The following is a 22,972-nucleotide window of genomic DNA, read 5'->3' as shown; positions in this document are numbered from 1 at the left end:
AAGGTATTTTTCCTGTCTTACATATTCAGTCACAGGCCTGATAAGGGCAAATAAAAAATCGGGCAGTGAAATACATCTATAAACTCTTCCACCGACGAGCTGGGTCTCAGTCACCTTATTTCCCTTATGAGGAGATGTAACATGACTATACAATATTCTTGCCAAAAATGTTGAGGCAGAATCATCAAATCATGAAGGAAAAAGACAAATCTAGAACATGGGGCATTTTCAGAAAGCTGACCTGTCTCTTCAAAACAATTCTTTAAGAGTCAATGTCATGGAAGGCACTAACAAGACATGACAGCCAAAAGCAAGGCATGAACCTTGACTGGATTACTGAGCATGGGGGTGGGGGTGGGGGTGAGAGCCTCTAAAGAACTGTTTTGGAGGGAAACACCAGGGAAAGGGGCACGTGGACCCACATGAAGGGACATCACGGCAGCAGCATTCACTTTCTTTAGTGTGAGAATGGCAATGGGGACTGTGTCCTTGCCCTTATGGGTGAGGTGTCATGATGTCTGCCACATACCCTCAAAGCATTCTGCAACAAAAATAGTAAAAGCAAAAAGGACAGAAGCAAAAGGAGATATTATGAACGTGTGATCTAAGGGACAGGTGTGTTGGTGTTCATTGTGCTCTGCATTTCAGCTTTGTGGTGGAGCTGGAACTTTTTTTTTTAATTAAAGTTTATTGGGGTGACAATGGTTAGTAAAGTTACCTAGGTTTCAGGTGTACAATTCTGTAATGCATCATCTATACATCACACTGCGTGTTCACCACCCAGAGTCAGTGATCCTACCATCACCATACATTTGATATAAAGGGAGGAAGAGGGGAAAAGGACAGGAGCGAGTCGCTGGATGAGCCTGATACTTCAGAGCCCCTTCTGGGTTCAGAGCCTAGACCCTGTATTAGTTATAGCAAGGCCATAACCAGGTGCCACAGACGAGGTGGCTTTAACAATACAAATTTATGCTCTCACAGTTCTGAAGGCTGGAAGTCCAAGCCTCAGCAGCTTTCATTTCTTTCTTCTGGAGCCTCTCCCCGTGGCTTGCAGGCAGCTTTCTCAGTGTGTCCTCACTGGTCTTTCCTCTGTGCCTGTGACCCCATCTCTCTGTAGATCACGCCTCTTCCTCCAAGGACACCAGTTACATTGGATCCAGGCCCACCCTCACGGCCTCATTTTACCTTCCTCATCTCCCTAGAGGCCCCGTCTCCAAATACAGTCACATTCTGAGGTATTGGGGTTAGGGCTTAATATATGGATTTGGAAGGGACACATTTCTGCCCCTGACAGACCCTAAGGCTAACTTGAACTTTACCCCAAACTCCACAGGGGCTCAAAGAGTCCTTTCCAGTCTATCTGGTTCTCCTTCCTGCAGAGCCCTGAGGCTGAGCTCCTGGCAGGGGGGGTGTGGGGTGGGGGTGGGGGTCTGCTGCTGGCATCTGCTCGGAGGGACAGAAAGGAAGGGACAGGTCTCCTTCCACCTTTACCACCACCATCCTGCTCTCATCCATTCCGCACCTCCTCTCCTACTATCCTACTGCATCCCCCATACACACAACACCTACACCCAGCCAGCGGTTCAGGGGCAAAGTCACGCCAAGTGACCTGGGACAAGGCTCCTCCTTACCCTGGACGCAGCCCAACAGGCCTCTTCCTGGAGCTTACTCAGGGGGTGGGTGCTGGCCCCCCGGGGCCTTCACTCCCTCACAAACAGCACGCCCTCTTGCAGGACACTAAGGCAGGCCTTCCTCCTGGGCCTCAAAGTAAATTGCCCCCACCTCCAACCCCAATGATAAAAGTCATATTTTCTATAGACACGTGGGAAATATTCAAAGGTATAAAAAGTAATAATCTACTTTTACCTATAATTAGGTAAAAGATTCCAGAAGCCTTCAACATACTTTTACACTTAACCCAGTAATTCTGCTCTTGGGTTTCTGTCTACACGTATCATCAAAAACGCACAAAGCATTTTTTGCCTGAAGATATTCTTTTGGTTATTTACAATGCTATGTAGTCTAGTGTGTGCCTCCTGGCATGTCAAGTTCATGAGTTCTGTGGGCACACCTCGTCCTTTGATTTTCCAGTGCAAAGATTCCAGCCCCCACCCCACTCACCAGGGCACCTCTCCTTAAGGGGAGCTCACAGTCCCACAGGCCACCCCTCGCTCTCATTTCTGGCTCAGAAACCTCCTCATCTCTTTGGGAGCCCATTCCTTGATTCCCACAAAGACCCCTGCCCCAGCCTTTGGTTCAGGGCAGATTCAGACTGAGGGTTTGGGGTGAAGGTGAAGTACAGAACACAGCACAAGCAGCTCCATAAAGTGGAACATTCGCCACCTCTGTCTGCAAGCCCAGCGACCATCTGTCACCGCTGGCAATTTCTGACTCACTGCTTTCTCGCCCTGGATCCCAGCTTCACAGCAGGGCTGCATTCAGACTTCTGAGGGCCCAGGCGCCTTTGGCTTCTGGGGCCCTTTCCGCCATACAATTATATATGATCACATTTTAGGGCTGCGGTAGTATAAAGATAAATAAACATACTCCACCTGAACTCATTATTCTCTATCTATTATTATTGTACTTTATTTTCCATTCTGACTTTGAAAGAAATTAAAATTAAAACATTTCTGGGGAGCCCTGGGCACAGAGCCTCCACTGCCTAGTGAAGAAGCCGGCTTGCCTGCTTCCGCTAACGGCTCCTGGCCTCCGAAACCCCATCCCCCTCAACCTTCCTCCTCCTTTGGTTTCACCTTTCCTGTCAGACCTCGGTGGGGAGGGGGAGGCAAACAATGTATTTCAAAAATAAGACAAATATCTGATATGAATTATGCCCCTCCCATCATGTGAGAAAGCCACTGAGATTATTTTTATTTGTTTTAAGTAATCCTTATCTTTCTCCTTCAATAGGAGAACAAAAAATTGGAAGCAACACAAAGGTTTAACAGTGGGAGCTGGGCATTCGAGATACTACCGTGTTTCCCTGAAAATAAGACCTAGCCAGACCATCAGCTCTAATACGTCTTTTGGAGCAAAAATTACTATAAGACCCAGTCTTATTTTACTATCATTTTTACTAAAATTTACTTATAGTAAAATAAGACCGGGTATAATGTAATATAACATACCGGGTCTTATAGTAATTTTTGCTCCAAAAGACGCATTAGAGATGATGGTCCGGCTAGGTCTTATTTCCTGGGAAACACGGTATGTGAAGCGGCTTGTAATAAATTGGGAAAACAGTTCTATTAAGCAAAAGGGAGGAAAAGGTGCAAAATAAACATTATGATGGCAGCGTATAGAGTTTGCATAGAAAAAGACTAAGGAAACGTATTTCTTAAGCTGTGTTCGTGTTATCATTGTTCTTTACATATAATCTTATTGTATATATACAGCTCTGTGAATATGATAGTTTATCCTTTTTTAATCCTAAAAAATACACTAGAATATTACTGGTTGTCTGCAGGTATGCGATTATTAGATTTAAATGTTGTAAAGTGACAGAAAACAGTATTGCAGCAGAAATGTGCGGGGCCCATAAATGTTGTAAGGTGGCCATGCAGTATTTATTAACTGGTGGATAAAAAATGGATTATTTAACGTTTTTATTTAAAAGTCAAGGATGATAATAGACCCCTGGGATGTCATTAGGTGAAAAGAGCTTATCTTTGTCCATCGGTTTTAAGATGGGGAAACTGAGGCCCCAGGGAGACACCGAGTGTGTGCTGAATTGGGGAGAAAGAAATCGTCTGATCGTTCAATCGTACCCAAACCCTCCCGGGCTGCTACAGCAGTTCCCGCGCTGCTGGTGAGGCTGTGAGTGGCAGAGTCACTTGCTCCTGGTCATTTGCTACGGTTCCCAGTGAGTGTCTGCCACTCCTGGGCTCACTTAAGCCTCCCAACAACCCTGCATGGAGCTCAGATTGGTGACGAGCCGGGGGTCAGGGCGCAAAGAGGAGCCCATGGTCCCAATGCCGGAGACTGCCAGACGCGCCCGGCCTGCTAAGTAATCCTTTCCCCAACGAGCCCGGAGCAGCGCCTTTCCTGCTGAGTCACGGTCCCGGGCTGCTTTTCGCTGTGTCATGGTCCCGAGGTCTGTTTTCGCTGAGTCACGGTTCCAGCTGCCAAATTCCTTGGGCCAAAGTCCCAGCGGTCCGGGCGGGCGGAGGCGGCAACTCCCTGGGGCAAGCACGTCTCTGCTGACCGCTGAATACTGGCAAAGCCAAGCCTCCCCTGCGCCCCCCTCCCGCTGGTCAGGCTGTCGTTCTCCCTATCCCTGTTTTAGGGAACTGATGTTCTCACTAGCCTCCCATAGGCCTGGCGCTGCGTTGGGGTCTTCATTAAATGGTAGAGCCCAGTGTGGGTGGCGCTGTGATCCCACTTAGAGGTGCGGGGATGTAACCCAAACAGAGGGACAAGCGGCGAAGCAGCCGGCCTGAAGGCTCCCCAAGGTCTTGAAACAGTGCTGAGAGCAAAGAGGCAGACAAGGAAATGCAAAGCAGGATCTGGGTTGGAAGCCGTGAACAAGCGGTGAAATTAGACTAAAAGCTTCGTATAATGAATGTGTATGGCAGTCAGATTCCCTGGTGTTTATAATTGCACAGCGGTTACAAGAGACCACTCTGCTAAAGAATTTGGGGGTAAAAAGGGACATGATGTCTGCAACTTACTATCAAATGAGCCAGAAATAAAAGTATGTGTGTGTGTGTGTGTGTGTGTGTGTATATATATATATATATATATATATATATATATATATATATATATTCCACCTGGATTATATATATATACCGTGTTTCCCCAAAAAGAAGACCTAACCGGAAAATAAGCCCTAGCTTGATTTTTCAGGATGACATCCCCTGAACATAAGACCTAATGCATCTTTTGGAGCTCAACTTAATATAAGACCCAGTCTTATTTTCAGGGAAACACAGTGTGTGTGTGTGTGTGTGTGTGTGTGTGTGTGTGTGTGTAATATATATTCCAGAGAGATCATGAATGATTAAACGTGTCACAAAATACAACTGGTGAATCTAGGTAATGATCTACAGGAATTCTCTGTACTAGGTAGAACTTCTCTGGACATTTGAAATTATTTCAAAGAAGTTTACTTTTTGAGAAAAAATAATAATAAAGATGAGGAATCTGAGGTTCAAAACTTCCAAATGAGAGCAAGGTTTGTCACATGTTAGTGGCCCCGCCCTACACAGAACCACCTAGAAATTTCCAGATAGGAAAAGACTGGCAGAATCGTGAAAGAGGAATCGGAGACTGCGCTGCTACCAAACAGGACAGCTAATGCTTACTGCGGCTCCTCTGGGCCAGGCACCACACTGAGCTTCTTACAGATATTCAACTGATTTAATCCTCACCATGTTCCCTTAAGCTGATTTTTGTCAGACGAGGAAATAAAGCTTAGAGGGGTTAAAGTGCACACACGTAGTCATGGATATCTGGTTTGACTGCAGTTCTTTGGCTTAGTGTTTATTGCTTTACCCTAGAAGTCCCTAGATCAGCTTGAACCAGGTCCTGGAGCCCCAGTTAGGCTCCATATTGGACAGGCTATCCTAGCAGCCTGAGCTCCCAAACATGGAATCCCTGCCTGGTCTGGCTGAAGGTCTTCAGTCACTGGACCTGTGCTAGTGAAGGCTGGACAGTGAGACAGCTGTTGCTCTTTCTACCCCCTCATTGCGTCAGGCCCAGGGTCTCTGGACACCTGATTGTTGTAGAGCTTGTGTATGTTTTAGACGCAAACACACCTGGCCTTGATCCCAGGTGAGCTGTGTGACCATATGCAGAGAGTATAACCGTGCTAAGCTTCATTCATTAAATATGTAGGGACTGCCCACCTTGTGCCAGGCTCTGGGCATGGGAAAGTGAACCCCACCCGATCCTTGCTGCCTTCCTGGAGCTTACCTTCAGGGTGGGGGCAATTGAGGCACAGGGAGCTCAGTGGAGGGCCCCATAAGGAGAGGGCAAGAACTTCAGGGAGGCCCGGGCTCAGTTTGTTTCACAGCTTTATTAAGATGTAATTGACATACAAAAACTTTACATTTTTAAGGTACATAATTTGATGAGTTTTAATAAGTACACCAGTGAAACCATCTCCACAATCAAGATAATGCACTTATTTACCACTCCCCAAAGTTTCCTCCTGGTCCTTTGAGTCCCATCCCCCCACCTTCCAACTACCGTAGTAACTACTAATCGGATTAGATTAGCTTGCATTTTCTAAAATTTTATATAATTCTATGTACATTTTACATACAATTTTATATAAGTGTAATTAGAATGTAAGCTTTTTTCTTTTTGGTCTGGCTTGTTTTTCTTAGCATAATCATTTCAAGATCCATTCACGTTGTTACATGGATCAATGGTTCATTTCTTTTTATTGCTGAGTGTATCCAGTGTATGTTACACCACAATTTGTTTATCCATTCATCTGCTGATGGGCATCATATGGGTTGTTTCCCATTTGGGGCTATTACAAATCAAGCCACTCTGACCATTCATGTACAAGTCTGTGTGGACATGTGCTTTCGTGTCTCATAGGTAACTACCTAGGAGTGGGATAGCTGGGTTACAACGTAGGTGTATGTTTTGCCTCAAAAAATTGCCAAACTGGCTGGTTTGTTCAGTGGTTAGAGCGCAGTGCTCCTAACACCAGGGTTGCCGGTTCAATTCCCACATGTGCCAGTGAACTGCATCCCCCACAATTGGATTGAAAACAATGACTTGACATGGAGCTGATGGGCCCTGGGAAAGACACACTGTTCCCCAATATTCCCCAATAAAAAAAATTTTTTTTAATTGCCAAACTGTTTTGCCAAAGTGGTTGTATTGTAGGGGAGGAGAAAAACATTTTTCCTTTACCCTTCTAGGTTCTCCAGTTGGGGCCCTAGAAATCAAAGTGACAAAAGGCAAATTAACATACAGAGAGAAACAAGCAATTTATGAACACAGGCAGCGCACATACACATGGGAGAAACTCATTGATGAGTAACTGAAAGGAACGGCTTGTCTCTTAACAAAGAACAATACATTTGTGGGGAAGTGACAACACAAAGGAAAAGGAAGCAAGCTGTGGCAGGAGAATATATGCGGAAAATGAATGGGACATCCGGGGCAATTTGGGAACATATGTCGTGTCTGTTCCTCTGGGCGCCATCTCTGGGCTAAGAGTCTAGAGTTGTTTCAGGTGATTAATAGTCGAACCCCACTTTTCGGCAAATGAGGGGGAAGGCAGAGAGCAGTTTTTGGCATTCACTGTTTCTCAGTTGTCATCCATTCAAAATAACCCTTATGCCAAAGTGGCAAGTTTTGGGGAGGCAGATTCTGACCCCCTATCATTTTAGGTTCCCAACGGCAGTGAGAATTCCAGTGGCTCTGCATTCTCAACAGTAGGAATAGTCTAATTTTAGCCATTCAAATAGGTGTGTAGTGCTATCTCATTGTGCTTTTAATTTGCACTTTCCTAATGAGCTATGAAGTTCAACATCTTTTCCTGTGCCTAGTTAACATCCGTATATCTTTGGTGAATTGTCTGTTCACATTTTTTACCCATCTTAAAAAATTCACTTATTTGCCTTCTTATCGGTGAATCATTAGAGCTCTTTACATAGTCTAGAGAGGAGTCCTTTGCCGGCAACATGTTTGCACATATTTTCTCCTAGTCTCTGGCTTGCCTCTTGTTTTTCATGACAGTGGCTTTGGGAGAGCAAAAGCTTTTAATTTTGAGAAAATCCCATTGGTTGATTTTTTTTTTCTTTTCTATTTTGTGCTTTTTGTATTGTGTTTGAGAAATCTTTGCCAAATCTAAGGTCACTAAGATTTTCCTTTATGATTTATTCTATATGTTTTATGGGTTTTAGCTCTTTTGTGGAGGTCTATAATCCATTCCTGGGCTGAGTCTCGAAAGATGACAGGCCTGGCAGAGGGGCAAGAGAGGACCTTCTAGGCAGGAGGGACCACCATGCAAAGGGCCAGAGGGATGTGTACCTTGATGGTTGTTGGGGGTGGGGGTGGCACACGTGACGTAAACGAGCGAGTGGGGTGAGATCCTCTTGCTGGTGAGGTGGCCAGGGCCCAAGGGCAGAGGGCCAGGGGTGACAGGAGTGAGCTTGCACTTGATCCCAAGGGCAGTGGGGAGCTACTGAAGGGGGTTGACCAGAGGAGGGGTGCAGCCACCCCAGGGGCCTTATCTGCAAAATCGGGGCAAGAGGAGTAAAGGAGTTAAAGAATGGAAAGGTGTTCCATCGTCAGCCAGGCCAGCCCTCTTCTAGTCTTTTTGGGGCTCCCAGCCCCCCAGGAGGCTCATGACAATCACCCTGTATTAAATGTTAACATTTCCTGGTGACTGTTTCTTACTGCTCTGGGGAGCTCTTTTATTAGGAATGTTCATCTTCGTCTGTTAATGTGCGGCAAGCGGTGTGGGGACAGAGTCCCAGAGAGCAGTTTCCAGGCTCTCGGCCTCCCGTGGAAAGGTGCTGGCTCAGGTAGTAAATGGCCATCAGGTGTAACCAGATGGCCGTCTGCTGTGGCTGGGTGGCCACCAGCTGTTACCAGTTAGCCATTAGCCACTAATATAACTGCCGTGGCTGAGCTAGGGGTAGGGGTAGGAGTGAGGGTGGGAGTGGGAGTGGGAGTGGGGGGGGGGGTTAGCAAGTTGGCAGAGAAGTGGACAGCAGGTTGCAGATCGAGGGGCTCCTGCTTCCTGTGTCTCCAGCCCAGCCGCCAGCAAGACGATAGTGGTGTGACACCCCTATCTATGGCTCCGTGGGTGTTCCTTTTAGGCCTCACCACATCCTGCGTTCCTGTGTGGGGAGCCGGAGCTGAGACCCTGCATGACAAGCATTTTCTCCCGGTCTGTCGTGGGGTTTCAACCTTGCTCACAACCCAGAGAGCTTCAGTGTTTTGCCATCCAGTCTGAGGATGCTTCATTTGAGCCCATCTGCCTTGCAGAGGAAAGCTGTGCTCCACTTAGGCTTGCACCTCATCAAGGCCCCCACCCCCACTGCTGGGTCAAAGGCATGTCCTTTTGGGTCTGTGTGCAGAGTGGCTGGGGTCAGGATACCCTATGTGGCCTTGTTTACCCCGGGGTGCCCCCTGCTTGAGGGCACCTGACGGAGGTCTCCCTGTTATCCTGGAATGCCATCCAGGTGAGGTGAGAGACCCCATCCCCCATGCACCCCCAGCCTCAGCAGGGCCTCGCCTCTGCTTCTCTATTAGAACCTTGGAAACCATAGCCTGGCCCCTCCCTGCAGCCCAAACCACTTCTGTTTTCCAGGCGCCAGGCTGCGGGGCAGCTGTGGAGTACTCAGCAGGATTTCCTCATTCTCCTCCTGCAGCTGTGTTTCTGCTGTGTCATGGTTGGGAGGGGGGACTCTCAGAGAGGAAGGGCAGACTGATTTGCTGAGTCACTAGCTGCTTCGTCAGCCTCTGGGTGGTCGGTGAAAGGTCAGCTTTCAAGGCAGGCAGGAGGAAGTGAAACTTATAGAAAAGGACAAAGCCTCCCATTTATCACGTTGTTTGCAAAGCCCTCTCCCATACGTCTCAGTTGATTTGTCCAGGACTGAGCTTCCCCCATCCCAGTAAACTGGCAATTCCATCTTCCCAGTTGGTTGAACTGAAAGCTTTGGAGTTATCCTTGACTCCAGTTCTCCCTCACATCCCACTCCTTATTCTTCTGAAAACCTTGATGGCTCTGCCTTTAAAATATGGATGTCCTAGGTCGCTTCTCACCCCATCCTGTCCCAGCCACCATCACCTCTCCCCTGATTACTGCAGTCGGTGGCCTCCTCCTGTGGCCTCTTCAGTCCAGTCTCCCCATTGGTCCCAGCAAAACCGAAGTGAGGTCCTGTCACTCCTCTGCTGCAAACCCCGCAGTGTCTCCTGCTCACAAAATGTCCTTGGAAAAGGCGGGCTCTGTCTGTCTCCCCCTGCTCTCTTCTGCCTGACCCTCCCTCTCTCTGCTTCAGTCACACTGACCTCCACACTGCTGCTTGTCCCTGCCACGTCTGTCCCACCTGGGGGCCTTGATTTGTCCTTGATTTGGGGGGGCCGATTCCCTGCTGCCCAAAACAAGGCTCCTCCCACACCTCCCAGCCTGTGAGGTCCTCCCTGACCTGCCCCTGATTTAACAGGGCCCTGCTCACACTTCCCGTTTCTCTGACTTCTCCTGCCATGTCTCTTCTGCCTTGGCCAGGCAAAGTTCTCCACCCAGGCCCACCTGGAGAATCCCGGTCATCGCAACCTTGATTACATCTGCAAAGTCGAATGAACCTATTCAATAGTAACAAAATATATTCACAGGTTCCAGGTATTAGGGTGTGGACAACTTGGGCGTGTGTGTGTGTGTGTGTGTGTGTGTGTGTGTGTGTGTGTGTGTGATGATTCTGCCCACCACAGATAAACTTCCACCTCCTGGTTTGGTAAGGATGAAACAAGACTGAGCTTGGGAGAATGCTGGCTCAGAACAAACCTCAGTGTTTCTTTCCAGTTTTTTACCCACATTTGTCTTCCATGGCCCCTGTCCCCTTTCTGGATCATTTTCCCTACATCCAGGCTTCCTCCATTAGGCTCCTGAGTGCGCATGCTGTCAAGGTGGGCTTCTAGCCTCTCCAGCGTTATCTCCAGCGCTGATACAAACTGGCCCATTCCAAGCTGCTTAAGCAGTGACTGAAAGGAAAGCCCAGAGGCTGGTGGGTTCTGACAGACTAAAGCTTAACAAGGGAGTGGCAGGCATTGTGCTGGGAGAGGGCAGAGGGGAGCCACTGAGGGCGAACCTCCCAGGGTCTCTCTATCCATCCCTCTCTCCTGCTTCCCAGAGCTGAGGCTGTGCCCTGGGTATGAGGAAGACAGGCCTTGAGGGAGGCCGTATCCTTTCCTGTTGCTGTCATGACATTCCACCAGCACCATGGGTTAAAACACACACATTTATTCTCTGGATTCTGGACGTCCAGAATGGGCTGCATTTCTTCTGGAGTGCTAAGGACGGTCCACTTCGTCACCTTCTCTAGCTTCTGAGGCCACTTGCTTTCCTTGGCTCGTGGCCCCTAACTTCATCTTGAAAGCCAGCATCTTCCAGTCCTCTGTTCTGCTTCTCTTGTCACATTCCCCTCTATATCTGTAACTCCGCAGCCTCCCCCCTTACAAGGACTTTTGTGATTACATTAGGCCCACACGGATAGTCCGGGATAATCTCTTTATCTCAAGATCCTAAATCACATCCAAAAATCCCTTTTGCCATGTAAAGTAACATATTCACAGGTTCTGGGGATTAAGATATAGACATCCTTGGGGGGCTCTTACTTAGCAGACCACAACAGGAGAAAGAAGACCATGTGGGTCATTCCTGTTGCTTGAGGACAGGGCAGGGGAAGTCAGGAAACTGACTCAGCATGGGGAAAAGCTGCAAGCTCAACAGTGGGACAGAGAGAACCAGACCAACTCTGACCAGCCTCCTCTGCCCTGAGGTTGTCTTTGGGTGGGGGTGGGGTGGAGGGTGGAGTCTGTTCTAGCCGAGTCAGGGGCTCCCAGTTGGGATGAGGAGCAAGCCTGGACTGGGAGCCAGGAACACTTGGTTGCTGAAGGCTCTGTGTCCAATGGGGGCGCAGCCTGGGCAAGTCACTCCCCTCTTGGCGTCTCTGCTCCCCCATGTTAAATAAGAAGGGGTCAGATCACATGAGCTTACTTTCGGGGTTCCTGAATTGGCAGTCTCTGGAGCTGCTGATGGGGAATTTTCAGGCCTTCCCACTCTTATCTCCTAAACTAGAGGACAGACTGGCCCCTCAGTGAGAGGGCTTGTGTGTGGGGTTCAGGAGCAAGGGCTACGGCGCTGCAGTGCCATGGTTTGAGTCCTGGCTCTGCCGTCACTAGCTGTGACTTGGGAAAACTACTTAATCTCTCTGGGCTTCAGTGTTCATGTGGACAATATGGAGATTAAAGTAATGATACTTTGCAGGGCTGTTGTTAGGATTAAATGAGATTTTGCACACAGTAGGTGCTCAGTAAAGGTTGGCTACAATGGCAATTTGTAATTGTGGCTTGGTTCCAGCCCTTTCCGGCCACCTAGCAGTGTTATCATTTTTACCAGAAAGAGATCTGTGGAATCCAATCATTCATTCATTCATTCATTCATTCATTCATTCATTCAGTACTGGTTGTCTGCTACCTGCCACGAATGGTCCCAGACTCTGGAGATTTACACAACAAAGCAGACCAGGTCTCTGCCCTCCTAGATCTTCCATTCTAATGAGGCCACTGGTTTCTAATAGTCCTCATTTCTAGAAAGTTCTTGGCAACTGTTTTTAAAATCATCTAGCGGCAACAGTCCTGACTAGCAGAACCAGCCGTTCCAAGACAACCTTGGAGGTGCTGTCTGGACCTTAGTGGGAATAACTATGTCCCTTTGTCTTGTCTCACTCCCTGCTGCATTCTGAGAGATGACGCCCCACCTTGAAGTTTTGAAATCTTTGAACCAGACTACCCGGAATGCTTATCTTTATCCCACTGCCTCCGTTTCCTCATTTGTAAAATGGGAATAATGGTAGTACCAAATCTTATGGAGATATGAGGATTAAATGAGTTAATACATGTGTTTAGTGTAGTATCTGGCGCATAGTAAGTGCTCAGTGAATATTAGCTATTAGTATTTGTCTTGGTATAGAATTAACCCCTGGTCATCTATAGAATGTAAAAACATTTATGAGACTACAAGAGTCAGAAAAGATTTATTGAAAGTCAGAGAGACAGTTCTGGCAAAGGGAAGTTTTGCCCGATAGGGACAGCTGCCCTGATGAGAAGGAATGCTCGGGTTTTATATTTTTCTAAGCAGGATGTAGGGTGCTTGTCAGCTTGCGGGGGTGAGCAGGGGGCTGTCATTACAATTGTCTTCTCCTGGGAACTGTCCTGTTCCCATCTATGATGGGTGTCAGCTTGCAGGGGGTTGCTGTTGCCATTGGGAACTGCTCTGTCCCCACCTACCCTCTTTCCCCGAAAATAAGACCTAAGCAGACAATCAGCTCTAATGCATCTTTTGGAGCAAACATTAATATGAGACCTGGTATTTATTATATATTATATTATATATATTATATTATATTATATTATATTATATTATATTATATTATATTATATTATATTATATTATATTATATTATATTATTGGGTCTCATAGTAAAATAAGACTGGGTCTCATATTAATTTTTGCTCCACAGACGCATTAAAGCTGATTTTCCGGTTAGGTCTTATTTTTGGGGAAACACGGTATGGTGGATGTAAGGTGTTTGTCAGCCTGCAAGTGCAGTGCTAGCCAGGGCATTTGGAGCCAAGCGATTAATGTTTAAGCTCTATCCTGCCAGTTTACAAGCTTGTTCCTGTTAACTCTTTGCCCATCCCGTCTTGCCAGCTCACTAAGCCCACTTCTGTTAACTCTTCACTTGTCTCAACAGTATTGTTATTGTTCACAGAAACACAAGGTGGCTGTGTGGTTTATAGCAAGGGCTACATTCTTTGGCATAGCCCTTCTATCTGGAAAGCTCAGCAGCCCCCGGGTTGCTACATTAACCTGGTGGCTGACACTCAGGTCTAAGTGATCTTAGAAGAGGACGGATCATGGGCCAGAACTCTGACCTTGGATGGGATGGACCCACTGCCCACCTGTACCTGCCTGGTTCCCCCAGACTCTCTCCAAGGATCAGAGACTCCTGACATGCATGGGTGGAAGGGACCACAGGACTCAGCCATCTCAGTTCCCCAACTGGGGAATCCATACTTGACAGTCCACCTCAATCCTATACTTGTGTTCTTTTAGAGGAGGGCACTTGCTCCCTGCATTTCCAAAGAACGGTCCTTGTAACGAGACAAAGTCACCTTTTCTTGTCTTTCTTTCTTTCTTTTTTTTCTTTTTTTAAAATTGAGAATCCAGAATTGTGGCATTGGGAAGGGACTCTAGGAACCATCCAGTGCATTTGTTTTGTCATCTGGCTCACCCAGTGACCTGCTTTCGCAGTCCCAAGCGAGCAGTCTCATGCAGAACTCATTCAGATCAGCAAGGGCCAGCTCTGTTCCAGGCCTGGAGTGGGTGCTGGGCATGAGTCAGACCTGCCCAGCCCTGGAAGAGCACCCTATATATTAAGCTGGGAGGTAGTTTAGGTGACTGTCCCTGGCAAGTTGTGAACCAAGTGCTAAGAGAGCCCCGGGAGGAAGGCAGAGACAGGGACTCACCCAGAGTTCGGGTCCCAGTTTCCTGCTCTGTGTGTGACCCTGGGCATGCCATTTCACCTTCCCCTCCCAGCCTCAGTTTCCCTGTCTGTAAAATGGGAGTAATCTACTCCACAGGGGAGTTGTACAGATGAACCATGAAAACACTACAGTCTCTAGCACTTAGTAGATGCTCCAAACACAAGTCCTAATCCTACATTTGAAAGGAGTGTGAGGAGACAGGCTGTCAGCTGAAGGTCCTGGAGGAGATGACTTTTAGGGTGCAGGCTGGGCACCCTGGGTGTCTACAGGCTGAGGCTGGATGGGGTAAGTCCCTGTGTTGCCCACCAGCCTCCAGCTCTGAGAAGCGCTGCCTCTCAGCTCTCTGGAACTCTCCGATTCCTGGGGTGCTCCAAGTCTCATCACTGGGTGGGGGGGGTTCTGGAAGGGGAAACACCACACAGCAGCTCAGATTTCCAGAAGAGATTATTTATTTATTTTACATCGGTTCAAGCGGCTTTGTTTGCCAAGGCTCATGTGACCGCTCTCCCTCCACCCCCGCAGGCGGGGCGCCGGCTCACGCGGGTGTTGCAACTTCTGGTCAGAAAGTTTGGATCAGCTGTTAGGCGCGGGCACGTGATCCGCGCCGGAGATAAATTGACCGGGCGGCAGGGCTCGGCAGTCACTCGTCTGCCTCTTTCCTCGGCTGTGGACGTCGGAGTGAGCCCCGGAGCCAGCACCAAGCCTAGCACCGGCAGGATGGAGAGCCCGCATCTCGACAGGCAAGCCCCGGGCGGTGGGGCAGGGGGACGCCGGGCTACGGGCAGGGCAGCCCCTGCCGTGCCTTCCCGACCGACCCAGACAGAGGCGGGAAGCCACGTCGCTGAACAGCTAGTCGCTTGGGCTTGGGAGGCAGGAGGAGCTGGATTCCGGTGTTGTCTGTGCTCCTGGGGTAATTAGAGGGATGAAAGGTGATTTACATGCCCGCCACCCCGGCACGGGGGCGGGGTGACCCCTGGGAGGGTCGCTATGGTATCCAACTTTGTTTTGGGTGGGACTGGACTTTTCAATGTGCTTGGAGGACTCTGCTTAGTCTAAGATCCTGTGGGCTGCGGGAGCCTGGATGAGAGTGTGTGGTTCTCTTACCAGAGCCCACTCTTGGCCGAGTCCAGCTTTCACTAGCTGTCAAGACTTCACCGTCGTTACTGCGTCCCCGTTTTCCAGAGAAGGGAGGCAGCAAGCGCAGGATGCCTGGCCAGCTGGTGTCAGAGCTGGGGTGTGAACCTTGGTCATCTGGCATGTCCACGTCTGGTCCCCTCCCCTGCTCCCAAGAATTTGGTCCTCATGTATAGAACGGGATGATGTTTCTGGAAGGGGCGTGGGAGAGAAAGGAGGAGATTGGACAATTCTGTGAGGTGCCCATCAGGGTATATGACAGAAATACTCCCAGAAAGAAACGTTTTCTTTGAGTAAAGAAGAGCTGTCGTCAGTCTTTTTAACCCAAATGCTTTTATGATGAGTGTAACAGTATAGGGGGTCGTGAGGTTTGTACCTGAAACCTCAACAAAATAAATGAATTAAACCTTGGCTCTAAAAGCCCATCAACACAGCATTGGATCCGAATGCTCACCCTGCCCACTGCTGCTTCTCCCTGGGTTGTGCTGCTTCCTACTTCCCTCCGTGGAGAATAACTCATGCCAGGATTGCCCCGTTAATTTGGGGACCATATCACATAGTGTGTTAGTGACTGAAGAGTGTTGATGGGACTGCAGAGAAGGCTGGGAATGTGACCTGTGTATTACTAGATGGGAGGCCGGACGATTTGTGATAAAACGGAAATCTTTTGAAAGCTTGCCGACAGCGGCTCCCTCAGGGGCTCAGTGTTGGGAAGAACCCTGCTGACAGTCACCTGCTTGCTCACCCTCCTTCCCCGCCCTCGGCAGCATGCCCCAGGATTTGTCAGAGGCCCTGAAGGAGGCCACCAAGGAGGTGCACACCCAGGCGGAGAACGCTGAGTTCATGAGGAACTTTCAGAAGGGCCAGGTGACCCGAAAAGGCTTTAAGGTATGTGGTCTGGTGGGACCAGCCCTGGAGGGGTGTTTGATGAATTTGGGTGTGCCCAAGGCCCAGGCCAGTGGTTTCTATGGGGACTGGGACCAGGGATGCTGAGGGACAAGATGGGCATGTCTGAGAAATCATTTTACAGATGCCATCGAGGCCCAGAGAGGGGAGGTGACTTACCTGAGGTCACACAGCAATTTAACGGCCTGCTATACAGTATTGTGGAGGGGCTGGAGCAGCAGTGCTGTCAACTGGGCACCTATTCCATACCGGGTGTTTTACACACTTGAAATGTAATTTGTGCTTCAACCCTGATAAGCAAGAGGAGGGAGGGAAGGCTCATAGAGGTTAAGTAACAAATGAAAGGTCACACCGCCACTAAGTAAATGGGACAGGCTGAAGTCAAGCCAAGGCTGGTCTCATTTGAGAGCTTGTCCTTCTGACTTAATTCTAATCTGCCTCTGAAGGCAAGGGGTAGGTATGGGTTTGAGCCCTAGCACAACCATTTCCTAACAGTAAGACTGGACACACCTCATCTAACCTCCCTGAGGCACCTTTCCTTCATTGTGAAGTGGGATTTCAACAGCAGTGTTTTCTTAAGCACTCTCTGTAAGCTAGGCACAGACTTTTGCTGTTTCCTAGCACTGTTATGAAATTCATGCAAATAGAAGGGAAGCACTTGACAAAGAACCAGACAAGTGTCTGGCATGAGGCAAGGCTTGTTCAGATGGAATGGTGGGGAGGGTGGGGGAGGGGAGCTGTATAACACCCCTCCCTTTTGCAAACTGGGTCCTTCTCTATTTCCCACTTGAGAGGTGCTCCAGTGAAGGGAGATTTAAGGTCCAGCTCTGAGGTGGGAGGTGAGGGGGTGGGGCCCCTGGCTACCTCCTGTGGGTGCTGGATCTAACCCTTGCTCCCTCTTCCTCATTCTCCTCCTCCCCGCCCTCAAAAAGATGATATACACCCAGTTGCTGCAATGTGACCTCTGGAATATCCCATCCCCAGCCATCTTAGATTTGGATCTTGCCTCTAAGCCACTAATTTCAAAGTGTACACAGAGGTCTGTGAGAGGACCTAGTGCTCACTTAGATTATGCTGAAGGAGGTGGCATTTGTCACCACGGCCTCTGATTTGAGTGCTGAGTGCCAGGCTGTGCCCAGGGCTTCTTTCCCTGTGTCATCCTGACTGACCCTCACACCAGCCCCATTTAGAACATGGTCAGGTGATCCCCTTGCAGGGGAGAGAACGAAGGCGTGACTTGCACAGGGTCACTCACACCTCAGATCGCCCAGAGAGGGTGAGTGGCTCACCTGCAGTCACACAGTTGCCGATTGGCTGAGCTGAGATTAGATCAGGTTGGTCACATGCAAAAGCCCTGGTTATTCTGGACCAGGCTGCCTGGCTTTCTGCCCCATTGAGAAATGGGGCTGCAGTGAAGGTTTACGATTCAGAAATAACCTGACAACCTCAAGTCTCAAGTGGAACTTTGTCCTTCAAACTCAAACAAGAGTATTAATGTGTAACAGGAGTTCCTTGAGCCAAGGTGCACAGGGCCTGACCCCCCAGCGCAGCATCCAGAGGTGGCAGAGTTCAGAGTGGGCCTCTAAGAAGGAGAGTTGGGCCCTGCTGCCATCATCGGAGGTCAAAGGCCAGAGGCACCCGGTCTCCTGTCAGCACTTTCATCCAGGCCTTCCCCTGCTCCAGAGCTGTGATGGCTCCCTAACAACGCCTGGGCTTGACTCCAGTTTCATTTCTTACTAGCTGTACAACCTCAGCATCTCTCACCCTCTCTGAGCCTTAGTTTGCTTTTCTGTAGCATGGCGACAGCGGCTCTGTTGGGTTTTTATGAGGATTACGGCCACGTGTTTTACTCAGAGGGGTAAAAGGGTTTGGGGCTCAAAGTGCACACTGGAGTTTTTCTCGTATGACACTCCTCCAGCTGCTGTGGAGAGGATTGGAGGGCCAGCAGGAGGTGGGAGCCCCTGAGGGCCTCTGAGATGGTAGCAGTGAAGGAGCTGGACGGGCGTTCTTTTACTCCGCTGGAGGCCTGACCTGCTCGCTCTGCTTTCAGCTGGTGATGGCCTCCCTGTTCCACATCTATGAGGCCCTGGAGGAGGAGATTGAACGCAACAAGGAGAATCCAGTCTTCACACCCCTCTACTTCCCGGAAGAGCTGCACCGGAGGGCCTCCCTGGAGCAGGACTTGGCCTTCTGGTACGGGCCCCGCTGGCAGGAGGCCATCCCCTACACACCGGCCATGAGGCGCTATGTGCAGCGACTCCACGAGGTGGGGCGCACAGAGCCCGAGCTGCTGGTGGCCCACGCCTACACCCGCTACCTGGGCGACCTGTCTGGGGGCCAGGTCCTCAAGAAGATTGCTCAGAAGGCCCTGGACCTGCCCAGCTCTGGCGAGGGCCTGGCCTTCTTCACCTTCCCCAATATCGCCAGTGCCACCAAGTTTAAGCAGCTGTACCGCTCCCGCATGAACTCTCTGGAGATGACCCCCAAGGTCAGGGAGAGGGTCATCGAAGAAGCTAAGACTGCGTTCCTGCTCAACATTCAGGTAAGGGCCTGGCAGCCCAGGCCGCTGCCGCCACCTCCCCCAGCTGCTCCTCTACGGGACATTTCTCTTATAGCAGGGAAGGGGGTCGGGGACTCATGGTCAAGTGCAGAGACACGGGAGCCAGGGTTTCAGTTCTGCCACTTAGTGGCTGGGGGGTCTTGGGCAAATCCCTTAATCCCTCTGTACCTCGGTTTCCCCATCTGTAAAATGGGGATAGAATCGTATATACCTCTTAGAGATCTTGTGAGGGTTAAGTGAGTTTATACCAGTAAAGTCCCCATAGCAGAGCCTGGTACAGGGTCAGTCCTCTAATGTTAGCTACTGTCCTTATGGGGCGTGAGCGCCATAGCTGTAGCACTTGGTGACAGCATTCTGTGACGATACTCAAGCTGTGTGTGTACTTGTGTCTAGCCAGGTTGGCCCTACAGGGGTTATAGGTGGCACAGATGTGGCCTCTGCCCTCCAGGGTCTCTCAGCCCAGCCAGGGAGGAGGGAATGCATCTTTCTACAAGTGCCTCAAGCCCAGGGGGAAGGTGGGCATTGAGAAAGCCTAGAAGGATGAGTTCTTGGGCAGGGCCGGGGGTGGGTGTCCTGAGTGGGGGGTGAGGTTCCTTCTAACCCACATGTTGTAGAACCTGTTGCTCTCCCCCCACCTGGAGGTGCTATGGAAACTGGGGTGCCCACTCATGGCCTCCTGGCTCCCTGCTCCCAGCCTGGGACCTCGGGAGAGACTGGTCTAAGCATTTGTTATGGGACAACGCCCCTCCCTTGCTGTTCCCTAAACTATAATAAACCAGACCTGGTCAATCCTCCAAGAAAATCTGTGCCTCTGAGGGGCTGGGAGCCAGAGCCCGACTGGCTGGCCGGCTGGCTCTTGCGTCCAGGCACGTAACCCTCCAGTAGCTGCCACTCCCTCATTGCAAACCTCAGCTAATGAACACCGTGAGACACGCTTTCCAAGGGTGACTCTCACAAAGAAAATTGGTGAAGAAAGCAGGGTGCAGAAAGCTGCATAGACTCGGGTGCCACTCAGGAGGGACACGGGAGAAGGCCATGAATGGGGACAGTGAGCCCTAAATTCAGGATGGGTGTTACTGGGGAGCATCTGGGGAGAGCAGGCAGGCGACTCCAATGTACGTGTAACATCTTCTCTTAAGCTGGGTCAAAGGATACATGAACATTCAATAGTAAGATGATTCTGTTATGTCCTAAATATTTCAAAACCAACTTCAGACCCCACCGTTAGCTGGAGCCTAGCACCATCTCTCACTGTGTGTCTTCTGTCTTCTAGCTGTTCAACGAGTTGCAGGAGTGGCTGACCCGGAAAGTTGAGGACCAGAGCCCCTCGCAGGAGCCAGGGCTTCGCCAGCGGGCGGGCAGCAGGGTGCAAGGTGAGGGCCTCTGGGGAGCAGCGTTTCCTCTGGGCTCCGTTGGCGGGGGGGCATATGGCCCAGCACTGTGACTCCAGTGTCTCTTAACTCTCCTGTCTTCTGCATGTTTTAAATGAGAAGTGGGGTGCAGGCAAAAGGGCATGGGGTCTCAACCTCCAGTGTGTGAGTCTGGGCACCTCTCCCCACCTCAGTTTCCCCAACTCCCAAACCAAGGGAGGTTGAGCTAGTTCTAGTTCATTGGCTCAAAAGTAGAGTCACAGAGAAGACCCTGGGAAGTCGGGCAAAGTCCTCTTAATTTAGGTTGCTTTTGGGGCCCTTTAATGGTTCCTGAGCAGAGAGCTCTGATACAGGGCAGGGGCTAGGACTGTTTCTAGCTGTTACACTGCCGTGGGGTGCTGCCTAGGGAGACACACAGCCTCTGGGTCTTGTTGCGTTAGGCCCTCCCTCACGTGCTTCAGAGTTATTCAGAGGCTGTGTCTGTGCTGAGAGAATATCTGGGAAACGTCCCAAGAGACCCAAATGCTCCACAATATGGACGTCCACCGAACCTGACACATGCGGGCGGGAGTGTGGCTTTGGGAATGGGTGGAATGGAGAAGTGAAGCTCACTGCCTTTCTGGCAGCTTCCATTAAGCCTTCTTGGCTCTTGGTGCCACCCTGACCCCGTGCCTTGTGGCTTTTCCACACGTGCCAGGACCATGTGGACCCCTCTATTGGTGGGATTGTGCCTCAGAGTATTGGAATTCTGCCCAATCCTGGTAGGACTGGCTACCTGGTGTGGTGAGGTGTAGTTGCCCTAATGGCACTAGTTCTCAAAGTGTGGTCCCCTGGAGTACCCCTGGAGGGCATGGTCTCACAAGGGGGGCTGGCTGAAAAGTGAGGAATAGACAGCTTGGAGAAATAGTAAGCTCCCTGTCTTTGGAGGTATTCAAGCAGTGGCTAGAGGGCTACCTGTTTGTGCTGTAGTAGAATCCTGGCATTGAGTGGGACTGCACTAGAGACTGCTAAGGCCCTTGTGCTGTGTTTTTCTGTGACATCAGACATCCCACCTCTGTGCATCTGTGTGGTTGACACTGACCCCCTTTCTCTTTCAGACGCTACTCCCATCGAGACACCCAGAGGGAAGTCCCAGCTCAATATCCTCTCCCAGGCACCACTAGTCCGATGGGTCCTCACACTCAGTTTTCTGGTGGCAACGGTTGCCATGGGGCTTTATGCCATGTGAATGCACGCGTGTTGGCTCCTGGGGCCATGAACTCTGTCCAGCGGAGGACCCTCTTTCTAGAGGGAAAATCTCAGCTGGCTTCTTTCCCTTGGGCATGGGGGGCTGTCAGCACCCCCACCCTCCATCCCTCTCTGGAAAGGAAGAAGGAGACTTAGGTGTCTTCCCCACCAAAAGCACATCCAGCCAATGACCTCAACTTCCAGAGTGGGATGAGGGGTCCTGCCCAGCCCTCAGAACACTCCCCTCCCCTCCTCCTGCAGCAGAGCCCAGCAGTAGCCAGAAGTAGCAGCTGTCCTGAACCTCCAAAGACCCTGGGGTCACGGTCTCCTCGTTGACTTGCCATGAACGCTTTCCTCGTGAGCCATGGCAATTTTCATATAAATGTGCAAAGATGTTGTGTCTTGTGTTTGTCTTGTTTTTGTTGGAGCCACTTTTTGTTCCCAGCGCAGCCTGAACTGTGGTGGCATTTTGTTGTGTTCTGTTTTTTTTTTTTTTTTTTTTATAGCAGGGTAAGGGTGGTTGGGTGGGGAGAGGTGTTTTTAACAGCACTGTGGCCTTGGTCCCTAACTTTTATGTGAAATAATAAACTATATTGCCTGATATAACTTGAAGTGTTTTTCTTGGGCTGTTACCTTGGGGAACTGACCTTTTCCTCACTTGTTTCTTGAATGTCTGGTGGGGAGAAAGGGTGAAGGTGTGGGTGGCAAGAGCCTGTTTCAGATGTTGTGTTCTGTTCTGAGAATGGGGGGTGAGTTTTAAGTAGTTGGTGGGTGAATCTTTGTGGTGAACCCTGCTTGATGCAAGACTCACCTTTACAGAGGATAGGTTTGCCTTGTTAGGCTGAAATGAGCAGATTTTCGGATAAAATTTGAGTCTTGTCCAGTGACTCTTAGGGACTAGTGTGATATCCCTGGGTTCAAGACCCTGCTACTCCACTTTGTCGCTCTGCCTACAGAGAGGTTAGTTACTAACCCCTCTGGGGGCTCAGTGGTGTCACCTGTAACATGAATACAGTGAGACCTACCTCACCTGCCTGTCTTGAGAAGCAAATGAGATGCATGTAAAATGCCAACATTGTACACTAGCCCCTATTATGAAAATGAGGGAGATCGGGGTTTTGTGATTCTTGCTAAGTGATTCTTGTACTGGGAGTCACCTCACCTATGTCATCTCATTTAATCCTCACAGCGTTCTGTGACAAGCGGCACCACTCTGAGGGTCAGGAAGGATTTACCCCAGGTCTGTTCAGCTCTGTAACCCAAGCCTTTCTCTTAACATGTTGTGTACGGTGGGGTTTAACTCCCTCGTGAAGATTCTTATGATCCGTATGCAACGTGTTAACTTATGAAAGCCATGAGCATATTTAAAATGCAGGATCCTAACCCGAGAAAGTGAAAGCCCCTCGCTGAAGGTGTATTTAGGAGCACAGGGGACAAGGCCTTTCCTTAGACAACTAGTAGGTGAGGACTGGGAGTCAGGACGTCCTTTGTCCCTGGTTCTGCTTTTGTCACTACGTCTGGAACC

General features: G+C 49.8%; 1 protein-coding gene across 1 annotated transcript; it reads left to right on the top strand.

The window, feature by feature from the left end:
• The first annotated feature begins 14,830 nt into the window (after window positions 1-14,830).
• On the top strand, window positions 14,831-22,053 carry HMOX1 (heme oxygenase 1). The gene is made up of 5 exons (XM_019728407.3): window positions 14,831-14,990; window positions 16,152-16,272; window positions 18,341-18,832; window positions 20,124-20,223; window positions 21,318-22,053. Exons 1-5 carry the CDS (start codon window positions 14,968-14,970, stop codon window positions 21,446-21,448), a joined length of 867 nt encoding a protein of 288 aa, XP_019583966.2. The 5' UTR covers window positions 14,831-14,967; the 3' UTR covers window positions 21,449-22,053.
• Window positions 22,054-22,972: the final 919 nt, after the last annotated feature.

Source organism: Rhinolophus sinicus, chromosome 1, assembly GCF_057876585.1.
Source record: "Rhinolophus sinicus isolate RSI-liver-muscle chromosome 1, RSI-T2T, whole genome shotgun sequence".
NCBI classification, from domain to species: Eukaryota; Metazoa; Chordata; class Mammalia; order Chiroptera; family Rhinolophidae; genus Rhinolophus; species Rhinolophus sinicus.
The sequence above is the reverse complement of the archived record's forward strand: the minus strand, read 5'-3'. Positions and strand labels throughout refer to the sequence as shown.

Excerpts from the sequence above, each read along its gene's own strand:
- HMOX1 (XM_019728407.3), top strand. The coding sequence starts at position 14,968 with ATGGAGAGCCCGCATCTCGACAG. Across the intron at positions 18,833-20,123 it reads CGTTCCTGCTCAACATTCAG|CTGTTCAACGAGTTGCAGGA; the intron begins GTAAGGGCCTGG and ends TCTGTCTTCTAG. Across the intron at positions 20,224-21,317 it reads GGCGGGCAGCAGGGTGCAAG|ACGCTACTCCCATCGAGACA; the intron begins GTGAGGGCCTCT and ends TTTCTCTTTCAG.